Source organism: Oryza sativa, chromosome 8 (genome assembly GCF_034140825.1).
Source record: "Oryza sativa Japonica Group chromosome 8, ASM3414082v1".
Classification (NCBI taxonomy): Eukaryota; Viridiplantae; Streptophyta; class Magnoliopsida; order Poales; family Poaceae; genus Oryza; species Oryza sativa.
The window spans coordinates 9,120,736-9,136,031 of record NC_089042.1 but is presented as its reverse complement, the minus strand read 5'-3'; the positions used below and the strand labels follow the sequence as shown (position 1 = coordinate 9,136,031).

The window sequence follows — 15,296 nt, the reverse complement described above, 5'->3', positions numbered from 1 at the left end:
GTCATCCTTCAAACCTGTGGTCAGTCGTATCGCCATGCTAATTAGGTTTGCCTCCTATTGAAAAGAAGGAAAACTATAGTACATGCCTAACAACTCAAAGGGGCAAATACGTCTTTTTTACTTTATAGTTAACGGTCAACACACAATCAATAGGCGGAGTCAATAGACGGGAGTGGCATGAGAGGGTGCACAAATTTGGACCGATGGCATGTAGGGGAAGAACCGATTTTCACTGGCATATAAAGGATCAGACAATTCTTAGTGGCATATAAGGGATTATCTCTACATGTTAATATCCAACCATATCCCAAAACCTCCATCTATTTGTTGGTCATGCCTTACCATCAAGGCACTATACTGTTAGCTGAATTTATCAGCTTTGAACTTTTTGCGTTTATTAGCCAATTTCAAATTTCTTTTTTTCTTTTTCTAATGACATTTCGTATATTCGTCAGTCTGATATTCAATGCTACTTGATTTGCGATGCATGTATGCAGCAGTTAGTAATGTCCTGATGAAGCTCGACGCCTATTCAAGAAACCTAATGTTAATTTCCATGTTCCTGTGCGGCAACTGCAATGGACTAAACATGATAAAGCGGTACACCTACAGATCGGACCTTGCTTACTTGCCATTAAACCACATCCATCCATCGTGAATGTATCCAATTGATTCTGGCCGTTTTCCAGAGACTTATTTTGCTCCTGCTAAAAGAAAATGGTTTAAGTGAACATCGGGTGACCAATGTATGAGTATTTTTTTGGTTGTAATGTTCAGTTCAACCATTATTTTCTAGTTTTTTTCTCAAACATACAGGAGGAGAGCTGTGTATTTTCTTTATAGTAAAGAGAGAAGAGAATAAAACTCTTCTCATGTTTTGATTTTTGTTGTGTAGGCCATACAGATGATCAAATCTAGCATGTGCATCTTTAATGGAGTGCTTGTGCAGATATTTTACTTGTCGAAATTGATCCTATTGTACTAACTTTTGACCTCATTGTCGAAATTGATCCTATTTACTAACTTTTGACCTCATGTGACCAGAATGACCGTTGACAAAATGTCATCTCACCCACCATGCTTATATAGTTATATTTATGGTTTAGCCTTATCTGTAGTCATCAAATATTCAAATATATAGTCAGTATATAAATAGATGCATGCCAAGTAACATTTGGTCTAGTGCTGTAATATGTGTTATTGAAATAACAAGTTTATGGCCTTCTACGGCATGTTTTCCCCGTCAAGACTGATAATGTATTTCATGTTAAATCATATATGTTGAACTGCACTATAGTTTAATACTTTGTTTTCTATATCAGTGCTTAAGCTCACGATTCCTATTGTCATACAAATGCAGAAAGCCTCGGAGAAAGATACAGAGACAGCTTCGAAAAAGGAAACTAAGAAATAAGTCTAAAGGTGTCATGTGCATTTTAACGGTTTGCCAACAGTAATTCCATTAGCATTAGAACTTGTATTCCTTCTCTTTTCCTAATCTTCTACCCAACAAATTAAAATCAAACATACTTATATTTCAATTAAAAAGAGGCACTAAATTAGTTTCATTACATCTAACATTGAATATATTTTGATAGTTTTTTGTGTTAAAAATATTATTATATTTTTCTATGAATCTAGTCAAACGTAAAGAAGTTTGACTTAAAATCAATATGACTTATAATATAAAATATACCCTCTTTGTCCCCACAAATAAATTAAACCTTAGGTTGCCAATTGGAATTAAGGAAGAAGATAATGAGCCAAAATGTCTCTAATTAATAGAAAAGTTACATTGGTGGTGAATAGGTAGTTGAGGGGTATTGATGGAATAAAATTTTTTGATTTGCGGACCGATGGTAGAAAAGTTACATTGGTGGTGAATAGGTAGTTGAGGGGTATTGATGGAATAAAATTTTTTGATTTGCGGACCGATGGTAGATAAGAAGGTAACTGTTGATTTATTTTAGGACAAATTCAAATTAAGTTGATTTATTTTTGGACGGATGGAGTAGTAGTAATTTTGTAGTTATTGATTATGTTGGTTTTTTAACGTAGTTTATCTTACAACATTTGCTTTTGAATCACTAAGGATATGTCTATAAAAGTTTTACTTATAAATTAATTTTAATCAGTAATAAACGGTTCGGAAAATGAAGGTAATTTTCGGTGATCATTAGTATTTTGACACATTTGTAACCAAAATTAATAAGATCTTAACCATTTTCACTATCAAACTAATATGTTATTTTTTTTGTTTCTTTACCATTCAATATCTTATTATATATTTAGAAGTTAAATTATTTAATGGATATCACAAAAAGCTCAATACTTAACTATCTAATGAATAAAGGAATTTTTTTAATTGTGTGCTAGTTATTGTCTCTCATTGTAGCTCATCGTGGTACTTAGTATGGCTTGCCCTAAGTGACGCACCACAATCCATTTATAAGACTATTTTTAGAGTTGTTCTTTTTGCCAAATGGCATATAATCTAACCGATGCAACCAAATATCTTCTTGTGTGCATAAAAAAGATATAACAAATAACATAATTAGGTATATGGAATTCCTGAGTCAACAAATAGATTGTTTGAAAGTGCATCTAGACCCCCTAGCTAAATTTTGGCTAATTAATGACAAATGAATAATGTAATAATGTCTTTAATGAGTGATACGGAGGCATTAAGTCCTTTGAAGTGGAAAAGTGAGCCAAAACAACACTCAAAGCAAATGAGTTGAAGCGAAAGTTAATTGGGCAAAGTTTGGAAGATAGAAGATCAATTTGCCCCAAAGTTATAATGGATTGGACAATCATGTGCGGTATAGGAAAATTCGGGTCTAACATGGACCGGACAATCTAGGTGGAGTCGGAAAAATCTAGTGAAGATGATCACGAGAAACTAAGTGAACTAGATTGTTTGGGAACTTTCGGATAATCATGGTCGAACAGTCCGATGCGGTACCGGACTATCTAACACGCTCTGGACGTGGCTAGATGATTGTTCATCAGATGTTGAAGAAGCAGTGGAGTAGACAATATGGTACTATACCGGAGTGTTTGGGAGAAGCAATGTTGAACAATCCTACAGCTATCGGATCGTCCACCTCTTTATGGCCCAATGGCTTGTAGTTCAATGAATGTTGGAAAAGCATAAAGTGTTGGACAATCTGGATCCTATACAAATTTTGGCAGACTCTATCAACGGTAATAAACAACTAGTTGAAGGAGTTGGGGCTATAAATGGGTGGTGCTATGGACTCATTTAGAGACTTTTGGACCCCTCTTCACCCTTAGAAAGCCAAACAAGTGTCCAAACGGCTAGGAGTCAACCTCGAGACACCGATTTGTTCGTGGTGTGCTGAGGGAGTATGTGAAGGTCAGATCTCACCTCTAAAAGGGAAGAGATACCCTTAGTGGAAGGAGTGTATTTGTGCAATCTCACAAGGATAGGGTTGGAAAAGACCCGACGGAGAGTAGAATCCCCTCAAGGATTTGAACTTTAGGAACACATTATCTCATAAGAATCCCGATGATATCTCTCTCACTCATCTAGTTTTGCTATTTGGTGTTGCTAATAGTTTAGTTGCTATTTGTGCAATTCTTTCCCTAATTATGCCGAACCCCTTTTTGCTTGACTTGCTAGTTTGCTTGTAAATATGAGTTTTTCTAAAATATCCAAAAATATTTTAGAAATATCTGAAAATACTAGGAAGTATCCAAAACGTTCAGCTTCCGCATTTTCTTAAAAGTTTTAGATGCCTGTTCACCCCCTCTGTAACATCAAGGTCGTTTCCTCAGGACACAAAACTAGAGTATTCTCTTCGAGCCAGCATCAATTTCAGACTACGACAATTTTCTTGCTAACCATTTGCAATATTCCCTACTAAGAAAAATATTCCCCATCACCTTCACTGGTCACTGTTTCTATCACAAGAAAAAGAACAAGAAAAGAAAAAAAAACACAAGAATATACTACTAAAACAAGTCTAGGGAGGTCCAACAACCAAGTCCAAACCGATCAAACATCCGACGAAAAAACACACGAAAATCCAAAATTAACAATAGAAAAAATCCTCCTCCTTAAACCCCCTTAAACCCTAGCTCCCGCCGCTCCGCACAGTAAGCTCACTTCTCCTCCTCCTCCCCCATCCATGGCGGCCGCCCGCGCCACCCTCCCGCTCCCGCGTGTCCCCGCCCCCTCGCCGAGGCCCCAGCTCAGGCCCTTCCCCTCCCTCCCCGCTCGCCGCGGCGCGGTGGCATGCGGCGCCGGCTCGGCGGCGGCGGGGGTCGCGGCGTCGCTGCGGCTCGGGGACGTGATCGAGGCGCAGCAGTTCGACCGGGACGCGCTGACGGAGATCTTCGAGGTGGCGCGGGAGATGGAGGCCCTGGAGCGCGGGTCCTCCTCCCGCGGCGCCGGGAGGAGCCGCGTCCTCGAGGGGTACCTCATGGCCACGCTCTTCTATGAGCCGTCCACGCGCACGCGCCTCTCCTTCGAGGCCGCCATGCGGCGGCTCGGCGGGGAGGTGCTCACCACCGAGAACGCCCGCGAGTTCTCCTCCGCCGCCAAGGGCGAGACCCTGGAAGGTGAGTTCCTGGGTTCAGTGCGTTGAGTGATGTAGTGACTGAACCTTTGGTTGGAGCGGCAAATTTCGAAGTATTGGGATGAAATTGGAGTGGTTTTGTGAGTTGTCGATAGTGAACAGGTGAGGAAATGCTCATTCTGTGCCTTCTGGGTACATGTTGGTTTTGCATTGTCGGAATTGGTAGATCTTGATTTGTCTCTCGTTGTGCAAATGGCCGCGAAACGGAGTTGAAAATTATGGGAGAGTTTGAAATGGTTTTGGATCAACTGTGGTATGGAGTGATGTGGATTAGTCAAGTTTATTTGGAGCGGAGTGGGATGACATGGAGTGTCAACTAGAAATTTGGTATTGTTTGGAACAGTTTTAGTCTTGTCGTATTATAGGATGTCATGGAAACAAATGCTAGGAATAACTAGTTGTACAGTGAACTCTTTGGATAGTTTCGGCGTGCTCGATGACATTTCAGTTGGATATTTTTGCTTGAATCTGCGAGATAGAAAATTTCAAGGGTAGTTCTTGACTTTCATTGTGGAGCGAACATGAGTTTTCTGTCATTTGCGCTAAGGGCATCAAAGAATGGTGAGATATCTAGGATAGGTTGATTCATGGGATGTTGGTGTTCATCACATTTTTTTTTGTTTTAGAATCACGGTGGTATCTTCAATGCCTTGGAGTTGTGATGTCGAATGCCAAAAGAAATTATCTTGAAATGTGTTGTTGGGATTAATGATACTAGTTCAAGTACCAGGGCGCTGGTATTGCTGCCAGTTGGCTACTATGTTTGTATAGTTGCATCAGTAGTTATTCCTTCGAGGAAGATAGGGAGGATCTAAGGACATCAGTTTGCATCATTTGTGGTAAACCACGAATAGTACAAATATAAAAGGTTTACCCATAAATTATTTTTGTTGTCCTAAATGTTTTGATTGTGATGTTGGGTGGCATACTTGCATTTAGGACCTATATATTCAATTAATATGTTATATTAGTATTGTGTGGGAATATAAATTCCCGGAATAATCTCACTATTTAATCTGGATCTGACAGTTGACTGGTGCTTACCTCACAAAACAGATCTAAAACTAACATTTTCAAGTAAAAATAAATCCCTCTGAATCAAAATATATAAGTTTCTTTTAGCCTTCTCAACATTTTTAAAATGTTACTGTAGAATTACAAGGAACTTTTGTTTCTTTTTCTTTGTATGTTTCCCTTGCTAAATGAATGTACTCGTGAACAAATATTCATTCTCTCCTATGTGGGTATAAATGAAGGACCGCAAATCATTTGTCTATTTTGTTTATTTTTATGCATGTCTGATATGACTTATTTTTTGGACCAGAGGATGTAGGTTGTTAACCATGTGTATCCATGCTGCAGATACCATAAGGACTGTTGAGGGTTATTCTGATATTATTGTTCTGAGACATTTTGAAAGTGGGGCTGCAAGGAGAGCAGCCGCCACTGCAGACATTCCAGTTATTAATGCAGGCGATGGGCCAGGGCAACATCCAACTCAGGTAATTGTTCTGCCCCTGACTCCTTTTGAACTCTCTTGTTTTTACCAATAAACAGTGTCATCATGCTTGGATTCCTGGAAAAGGACAGTTTTAGGCAGGTGATTGCTGTTTTCTTAAGGAGCTAAAAATGCATTTTAACGAATGATGTTCTGACCAGACTCTGGATGGATCATTCAATAGAAATTGCAGTTTTGTTGCCAATGTACGGTGTTGATCAGAATCACATATTACCGGCTGATAAAATAGACTGTATAGTGATGTGGATGCAGATTTCATTTTATTATTAAGCTTTCTCTGGAGCATTTATAGTTAATTCATGACACTGAATACTCCATAGTAACAACACCTGTAAAATTATCAGTGCTCCTCTTGGGGATATACAACATTTTTGTTGTATTGCTAGTGAATAGGATGAAATGAATGGGTGTCAGTGAATCAGTGTTTCTAGCTAGTCTGGTATTCCTTTAGGCAAGTAAGAATGTTGCAGCTTTATAAACACATTTTCAGCTTAATACTTGTGGCAGCTTTATAGGTTTGTCCACTGTATCTCTTTATCTCTGCCATCATGTTGATAACTAAAATCAGTTTGGAATCTAGTTTCTGTTCTTACATCCTGAATCCTGATGCAGTATGATTTATGTACTATTTTATTTGTAATTGATAATTTTGTTCTTTTGTTCAGGCTTTATTGGATGTCTATTCAATAGAGAGAGAAATTGGCACACTAGATGGAATAAAACTTGGTTTGGTTGGAGACCTTGCTAATGGAAGAACTGTTCGTTCTCTAGCCTATTTGATTGCCAAATACCAAAACATTAAGATATACTTTGTATCTCCAGATGTTGTAAAAATGAAGGTATTACTCGTCCTATCAAATGTTAACTGCATTCCGCTCTTTTGATGTCTGTTATGGCCCAGATAGAACAGATTGGATGATGATTTTTTTCTTCTGTCCCATAGGATGACATCAAGGAATACTTAACTTCTCAAGGTGTTGAGTGGGAAGAAAGTTCAGATTTGTTGGAGGTGGCATCAAAATGCGATGTTATTTATCAAACACGCATTCAAAAAGAAAGATTCGGTGAGAGGATAGATCTTTATGAAGCAGCTCGTGGTAAGTACATTGTGGACAAGAAGGTCTTAGATGTGCTGCCAAAACATGCTGTTATCATGCATCCCCTTCCAAGGCTTGATGAGGTTAGCAATTATCCTTTTAAATAAAATCATCTAACAGTATTCATTTATCAGTGTTTTACATTCAATAGTGTCCCAGATGAGATATTATTGGTTATATTTAGCATTAGTAAAATTGTTTTATATTGCCAAAAAAAGGCAGGATATAGTTTCTGTTACATTTGCATATCATAATATCCAATATGAGCTTTCAAGTTTCAAAGCCTTAATAGTAAATATGTCTGTGAATGGATGCACCAAAGTGATATGTTTTTACTAGTTACTTAGTAGTTGCTGTGTCCCAAATGATATGGCTTGGTGCAGGCAGATGCTGAGCACCGCTTTTCATTTAGTATGTAAGCGTGCTGTTTCAGTCAGCTATGTGAAAAGTCAATTGTGAACTTGGGAAATGGGAACTCCTTACCAAAAGTGTGTCTAGAATAGGTGAGAGTTAACCCAAGTCAACTGTCAGCTATGAGAAAAGTCATCAATGAAATAACAGAGGATGTATTTATCTAGAATAGATGAGAATTGCCCAGGGCATAGCTTGATGCCTTGATGAAACAATTGTTGTCATTTACACATCTGGGAACTAGCACTAGCAGTCAGCATGCTTTCCTAGGCCTTATGGCGGCCCAAGATCTAATCACATTCAAAATTTTCTGTTTTGCAGATCACAATAGATGTTGACAGTGATCCGAGAGCTGCATATTTTAGACAGGCCAAAAACGGCCTCTACATCAGAATGGCGTTGCTCAAACTTCTGCTTGTTGGTCGCTGACAGCTTTCTTAGTGCGTGGCGCTGTGGTGTTGATGGGGGTCAAAAAATGTTTGTCTTAATCAATGGCTCCAAATCAACTGATTAGTATTGTACTAGGCACCATAAGTTAGATCCTTGCAAGGATTTAACCATGTCTAGAACTCTAGATGCATAATTTTCGATGTAACAAAATATTCTGAAACAGAGATTTGTTGCTCTCATATGTTCTTGTGAATCATTATCACCGAGGACTGCACTAATTTTCCTACAGTGTTGTTGCAAGGACTGCAGTGATTTACCGAGTAGCTCTTTCTGCCCTCTTTTGTTGACCAAGGACAAAGAACTCAATGTAACTGGCTGGCTATCAGTACCAGACGAGCTCTGGTATTTTCCCCATATCCTGTTTTAACCCTAGGCGCTGACACGTTGATTGTTTTTCTCTTGTCATGTGTAGGTATATGATCTATTGATCTATATGATTGGCACTTGCCAAGGAATAGCATGGTTGTCACCTTTCAGAGTATGACAGATTCCTGACTGAAGCATAATCCCATTGGCATCGCTTTCTGCAATTCCAAGTTTCCATATCATGACTGCAGGTGAAAATGACTATCATGACTTCCAGGGGTGACACATTCAGGGTTTGTGATGTATACTGGTAAATTGTCATGAGAGAGAGGTGATGGTGAGCCCACACCAGCAATCTCAAATGGTTGGCCAGACAGAAGAAGGTTTCAAAGCCCTTCATGTCAGCAATATGACACAATGCATAACCGGCCGGCTCACACATTTCATGCCTTGGGACCCCGGTACGGCTTCAAGATGTTGACCTAGAACCTGCTGCATTCTAAAGCCTCTGAGAAGTGAATTAGTTAGCTTGATTAATTGGCTTGAATTCAGCATCACTCTCACTCTCATGATGTGTAGTGTTGGCATCTCCGAATCAAAACCATGGTAATTTGCAGTCAATTAGGGTCCACAGACAGTGACTGGTCCGATACATGACAGTGGAAATATACATGGCTGATTGGCAACATTCCCTGACCATCTTGTTCTAATTAGATTAACATTGTGTTTAGGCTCAAGAGAAGCTTCTTTCTCAGTCATGAGTTGCGTCAGAGTTTCATGATTGTAACACCAGGGAATATTGTCGCAGAGGCCATGCATGAAAGTGACTATTGTGAGGATATAAAGTCCTTTTTCTTCTTCCAGTGAAAGCCACCTTGCATTTTTATCTGAGCTCATCAGTCCTATCTGATCTTTGACAGAATGGTGCCAAGATTACATCATCTCTTGGACCTGGTATATATATTTTTTACCATACCTTTTTATTTATCCCTTGCTACAAATTTCTTACAACAAACTCCTTACAGTTTGGTTTTAGGTGTCACTGATCAAAGAACACAAAGGCTAGACAATCCCTATTTATATTATTATTATTATTACCTCCCTAATTAACATCCTTATCAAACCTCTTCACAATTTTCAGATGTCATAAACTGTTGCATAATCCTGGAAGATGGAGCTGGTTTCAGGGGTGAAATCCCAGCAAGTCACAGGTGACTGCTTTCCCTGATCATAGCTCCACCAGTCCACATCCCCCTGCGGCGGCGCGCCGCCGTCGACGATCGCGCCGCCGCCGGCGTAGAGAAGCTCCTGGAGCTCGGCCTCGATGGCGACGACGACGTTGGAGTTCTCGCCGCCGCTCGACGGCGACGCCTGCTGCATGGCGGCGGCGCCGGCGCCGCTCTCCAGCTGCTGCCCATCGAGGCGGTGGTGGTCGCTCACAGAGCTTGACATTCCATGTTCAGCCACAGTGACATTGTTGTGATTCTGATCATCAATGGTGGCCTTGCTTGGCCACTGATGAGAGAGCAAGGGGTTGTGGTGGATGGACAGTGGGTTCTGCAGCTCCTGCAGCTGCATGCAGAGCTGGATCCTCTCCATCGCCGACGCGCTCAGCGACCGCTCTCCGCCGCCGCCGCCGCCGTCGTTCATGCCGCCGTCACCACCGGCCGGAAGATCGTCGGCGGTGCTCTGGCTGCGGTGGTGGTGGCCGCCGCCGCGGTCCTTGCGCCGGCCAAGGAGTCTCTTCTTCAGCTTTGTGTTCCAGTAGTTCTTGACATCGTTGTCCGTCCTCCCTGGCAGCTGTGCTGCTATGATTGACCACCTGTGGTTAATTATGTCAAGTTTAGTGTGATTATGATGATTGATTGATAGTTAGTGAGAAGGGAGAGTGGTTAGTGGTGTAATTATGTACCTGCTCCCTATGCTAATGTAGAGGCTGCAGATGATGCTGTCCTCCTCTGGGGTGAAGTCCCCATGCTTTATGTTTGGCCTCAGGTAATTCAGCCACCTTAGCCTGCAGCTCTTGCCACACCTCTTCAGCCCTGCAACATTACACACATAAACTAAATTAACTACACATGAACACACAAAACCAGAAGATACATTTGAAAACATTTCTAGAAAGAAAAACAGTCACATGAAAAGCTTGATGATGAGCACAATTTGCACAGATGACAATCTTAGCATGTCTGAAAATTTATAATCTCTTCTGAAACTATCAGTGATAAGTAAAAATGGTAATAATTGCTACCAATCTTGTGAGGCAGTGCAATCCAGTTGCCACCGGTGCCATGCTCCTCAATGTAGTTCTTGAGCATTGCATCCTCCTCAGGTGACCATGGCCCCTTCTTCACTGTTGCCTTGTCACAGCAAGGTGCCCTCCCCATCTCTCTCAGTCTCTCTCAGAACCTCTTATCTCTTTCTGCTTCTTCTCTCTGAATGTAGTAGTATCACCTTAGCTTGAAGCTGCTATGGATGTGTGTATGGAATGTGATGAGATGAGTTGTGATGGGTTTGGTCATGGTGCTGGGATTTATAGGAGCAGATGAAGAGTGCATTAAAATAGTACGGATATGGTTTGACCTTTGATTGCTGATGCTGCTGAAAGAGCATGACACACATACCGGCTCTTGTTCTGGTCTATTGGTACTTTGGAGATGCATGCATGGCCTTTTTGTTTCTGCATTGCATGAATGCATGCAGAAAGGTGCATGGAATGATTTGTTGTGCTTTTTGCTAAACTTCTGTGTCATCCATGCATATATATGTCCTCTTTTTTGTTCTCTGGGACATGGATTTCTGTCTCCTAACTGTTCTCTGCAAAATAATCATTGTTTTGGGTTATCTTTGTTATAGATAATCTACATTAACTAATTAGTTTGATTTAAAGATTATAATTTTTGGTGCTATTACACAGCTTAATTTCGGGAAATTGTGAATTTTATGGCAAAGTGGTTGATTATAGCAAAATTAGTTATTTCGACGGTAAGTACGGTGTAATTTGCCTCAAATTCAATGGATGTGGTCTTGGTCCTTTCCTGTACAAACAAGTCTATGAGTACATGAAACAGTAGTGTCCCAGTCTGTTAGGGGTAAAATCACCAACCTTACTCCTGTAGCGTTGTCGAAGTACAATTGAATCGTCTTGTTTTCTTGAGTTTTTAAGTTGAACTGGTTGATGCATGCGACTCAATAAATCTAAACGGTGGATGCGAGAAAATGCATTCAAAATGGCACTATATATTTAGAGCTACATGTGGGTTTAGGAGAGATTAGGAGTGCACAGATCACGAAGAACAGTAAGTACTCTGAACTCTGCGTAGGTTTATGGGTATCGCAGAAAGATGAACTTATGCTCTCAAGTCAAGAACTCTAGCTTCAGGCAGGTCATGTGGCAGATGAAGCTAGTGTTACCACCTGTACATTGCAAACCAACTGCCATGAACATAGTTAAATTCAGTTAGGATTTAGAGCCTAGATGGTTAGAAGAAATGAAGCCTTTACTGAATCATTGAAACGTGCCAAAGGATAAGCATGGAATGCAGTCTTCTTGTTTCCTTCTTGTCTCCATGCATCCCTTAGGATCACACCGCATTGAGATAAGCAACATTGATTGATCTTGATATTCTATTAATTTTTTAATTATAATAATGTAGTAGTAATAATAGTATGGAATATAATGTGAAGCTGCTGGAAGCCTGAAATTAGTGTAACTCCAACTCTGAATTTTGGCATCATAAACAGGGCAATAGTGGAACTAGAAGAATTACTATCAGACTTTCAGTTAGGGTTTCTCGTAATAAGCAGTAAACAGGCCATCACATCCAAATGGATTCCCATTTCTGAAATCAAATAGTTTGTGCTATTTTAAAGTATGATAGTTATTCAAAAACTGTTTTTTGTGATATTAGCAAGAACCTCTTGCAGCTTTCACAATGAACTGTGCACATGAAGTATCATACCAAGTACTGCAATAAAGCTGAATACGCCAAAAAAAAAAATCGGCATACGAAAAAATTCCTCCTTTTCTCAAAGAAATAGAGAGAACAAACGTCACCAATAATGTAGTTACCAGTACTTTGACAACAAGTGTACTCTACAATGCAGCGTACATATAGATCAAGATTCACAGCATGGGTATGCATGACCAGTCCAAGTCCTGCATTTTCAGTTATTGCTGTACCCTTCTCTCAAGTCAAGAACTCTAACTCAAGGCTGGGCCATGATAGAAAAAAAAAATGTTCATAGCTAGATGGAATACCAAACCATGCTGTTTGTAAGTAACTCTCTTTGTAGGGACCCCTATTGCTGGCTAGGCTGACCTGCCAAAAGTCCATGGGCAGTTACAACTGACAATGCAGCAGCATCCTCCAATGGTGTCATCATTTTTGACCCTCAAGACTGGTTCCTACAAGTTCAGTTATTCTATACTTAAGAGCAAATGTTAAGTTCCTTCTTTTGTCTTGTCATTTCTTTTGTGTGCAATCATGGTTAATATGATATTGGAGGTAATATGATACTGCCTCTATTCGTAAATACATGTCGCCACTCATATTAAAACAAAATTATAAACACTTTTTTTATTTTTTAGATAATGGCATTTTTTACTCGGCCTCTACATCCTATCGGATATACAAAATCATTTAAATTGAGAATTTAGCTCCACAAACAATCCAATCTGAAATTCACTCCTATGGAGATTTGAACTCGGACATTTGGGTGCTATTCTAGTCACTGCAACCACTAGGCTACATGCCCTTTCGCTATTAGCTATTTAAAAAATTGAAATGAGACCATATTATTGAACTTGCCACATCTTAATATAAACACTAAGATATTGTTTATTGTAGGCTAACCATTTAAAAATTATTAGCCGTCAAAGTTCAAACAGTGCTAGTCAACGGTGACATGTATTTTTTTTTCGGGAATACGAAAAAGGATTGCGCACTTTTGTATTAAGAGGAATAAATTTACACAAAAGGCAAAACAAAGAAAAGAAGGGGGGTTTGGGAAGAAAAGGAGGAAAAAGTGGAAAACAAGGACTTAAGCCTATTCTCGCAATTACAATGTGATGACCAAACGACCTAGCACGCTAAGAAGGAAGCGTTGGCGACAGGCAATGGGCAAGATACCAAAGGGCGGCCTCTTGCGCCATGCCTACGATCACCTCGGACCAGGGTCGAGAACAGTTGTTGAATACGCGGTTGTCCCGTTCCTTCCAAATGGACCACGCGCCAAGGGTCACGATAGTGTCGAATCCACGACGATGCTCCCTCCCAACTTTGAGCCGGCAGGGGTGACATGTATTTGAGAACGGAGAAACATTGGGCTTGCCTTATGTTCTGTGGTTGTGTGTACTCTTTTTATCAGCATATCCAGATATCATACAATGCACGCCGTGTTGAACAGTGCTGTATGCGCATTGTGCAATGAGGATCAAGTAGGTCTTTTGTTTGGAGCATGGACCTTTGTGTTTTCATATTACTAGATTATTGACTCTTTTCTTGTTTATGTTCTCCCTTTTTGTTAGAGAGTAAAGTGACACTGCATTTTGGGGTGGTTGGTTTTAGATTGATTGCTATTGAATTGTGATCAGCCGCAATTTGGATAAAAATATGGTACTAATGAGACCCATCTTGTGTAGTTTTGTGATAATATAAGATGAACATTATGGTAAAAAGAGGTAGTTTGATATGCATTGAAGAACAACACCAGAAATTGCGATTCTTTTCTTGATTTTTTTGTTGGAACTCACAAAAGCCTTGCGTGTCATTCCATTGGACATAGGAAAAAAGAAGTATTTATATTCTAGAAAAGAAAGAAATTTTTTTCCTAGAACAAATTTCACGTTTGAAAGTTACTGTCTTGTTAATTTGTTCCTTCATCAGAGAACAAAGAGATGCTCTATTTCTCGGATTCGACTTACTGGAGCCAATTTTTTTTTTTTGAAGTTACATTTCACAGATTAATTTTCCATGAAAGCTTGGATTCTAGAAGAGTTAAAAGAGGGCTGTTTGTAAATAACAGTTAATTAACAAACTGTTTATCCATGCAGAATTTCAGTCAAAATTAAGTACTAGCCAACTATTTTAAATGTTCAGTCCTGGACATGAGCCACATGTTATTTTCTTCTCATGATTATTCATTTCATTTTCGTCCCCTTTGGTATCCTAAGGGGAATAGTACCGTATGTGTACCATTTTTGTGGTACCGGTTTTCCAGCACTGGCTGCCTTGTTAATATGGAGTATGTACATTTGTTCAGTATACAGTCCTGTCAGAATCCTCCTTTGGTCAGAGAGAAGCAGGTCTGGGCATTACAGAGGGAAGAGGTACACTTTTGACTAACTGTATGAAGTTGTTGCAGCTTCAATATCCATGGTGATGTATAGTAGAGTAGTGTGTATCATGCTCACACTACCAGAAGCTACCAATGAAGATATCTGTAGATCACAATGCCATTAGGTGTGTCTAGCTTAGTATTCTACTATCATTATCACACCAGAAGAAATCTTAATCGTTGATTTATGAGTTCTACTATAAGTTGAAAAAAATATTCTACACTGTAGTGGTGGTATAAATAGATATGATCCGTTGGATTAGAAAAAAAAAACATTCTAGATTGGTTCTACTACTAATAGAGAGCAATGTAGAACACCTTGTCTAGTTATGTACTACATTGTTTACTTTGATCAGGAATGAATGCATGCATCCATCTTGGTGGTGTTAGTTGTTGTTTCAGAAGAGATATGGTTTTATCCAAGATGCTGCCCTAAAAGAAGTGGCATTAGTAAGGAAGACAAGCCCTAAAAAAGGAGCAAAGCTAAGACAGAGAAAAGGGGTGACTTTGAATGATATATGCAATTAGAAATCCATGTCTTGGGCAAAAGAGATTGCATGGCCAACTTGC

At 39.7% G+C, this 15,296-nt stretch overlaps 2 protein-coding genes across 2 annotated transcripts; one reads left to right on the top strand and one right to left on the bottom strand.

Moving 5' to 3' along the window:
- The first annotated feature begins 4,092 nt into the window (after positions 1-4,092).
- On the top strand, positions 4,093-8,337 carry LOC4345071 (aspartate carbamoyltransferase, chloroplastic-like). The gene is made up of 5 exons (NM_001422511.1): positions 4,093-4,587; positions 5,967-6,106; positions 6,789-6,962; positions 7,067-7,303; positions 7,953-8,337. Exons 1-5 carry the CDS (start codon positions 4,155-4,157, stop codon positions 8,058-8,060), a joined length of 1,092 nt encoding a protein of 363 aa, NP_001409440.1. The 5' UTR covers positions 4,093-4,154; the 3' UTR covers positions 8,061-8,337.
- Positions 8,338-9,304: 967 nt separating this feature from the next.
- LOC4345070 (transcription factor MYB36) lies at positions 9,305-10,894 on the bottom strand. Its single transcript, NM_001422512.1, has 3 exons — positions 10,639-10,894; positions 10,300-10,429; positions 9,305-10,209 (listed from the first exon to the last, which is right to left on the bottom strand). Exons 1-3 carry the CDS (start codon positions 10,772-10,774, stop codon positions 9,525-9,527), a joined length of 951 nt encoding a protein of 316 aa, NP_001409441.1. The 5' UTR covers positions 10,775-10,894; the 3' UTR covers positions 9,305-9,524.
- Positions 10,895-15,296: the final 4,402 nt, after the last annotated feature.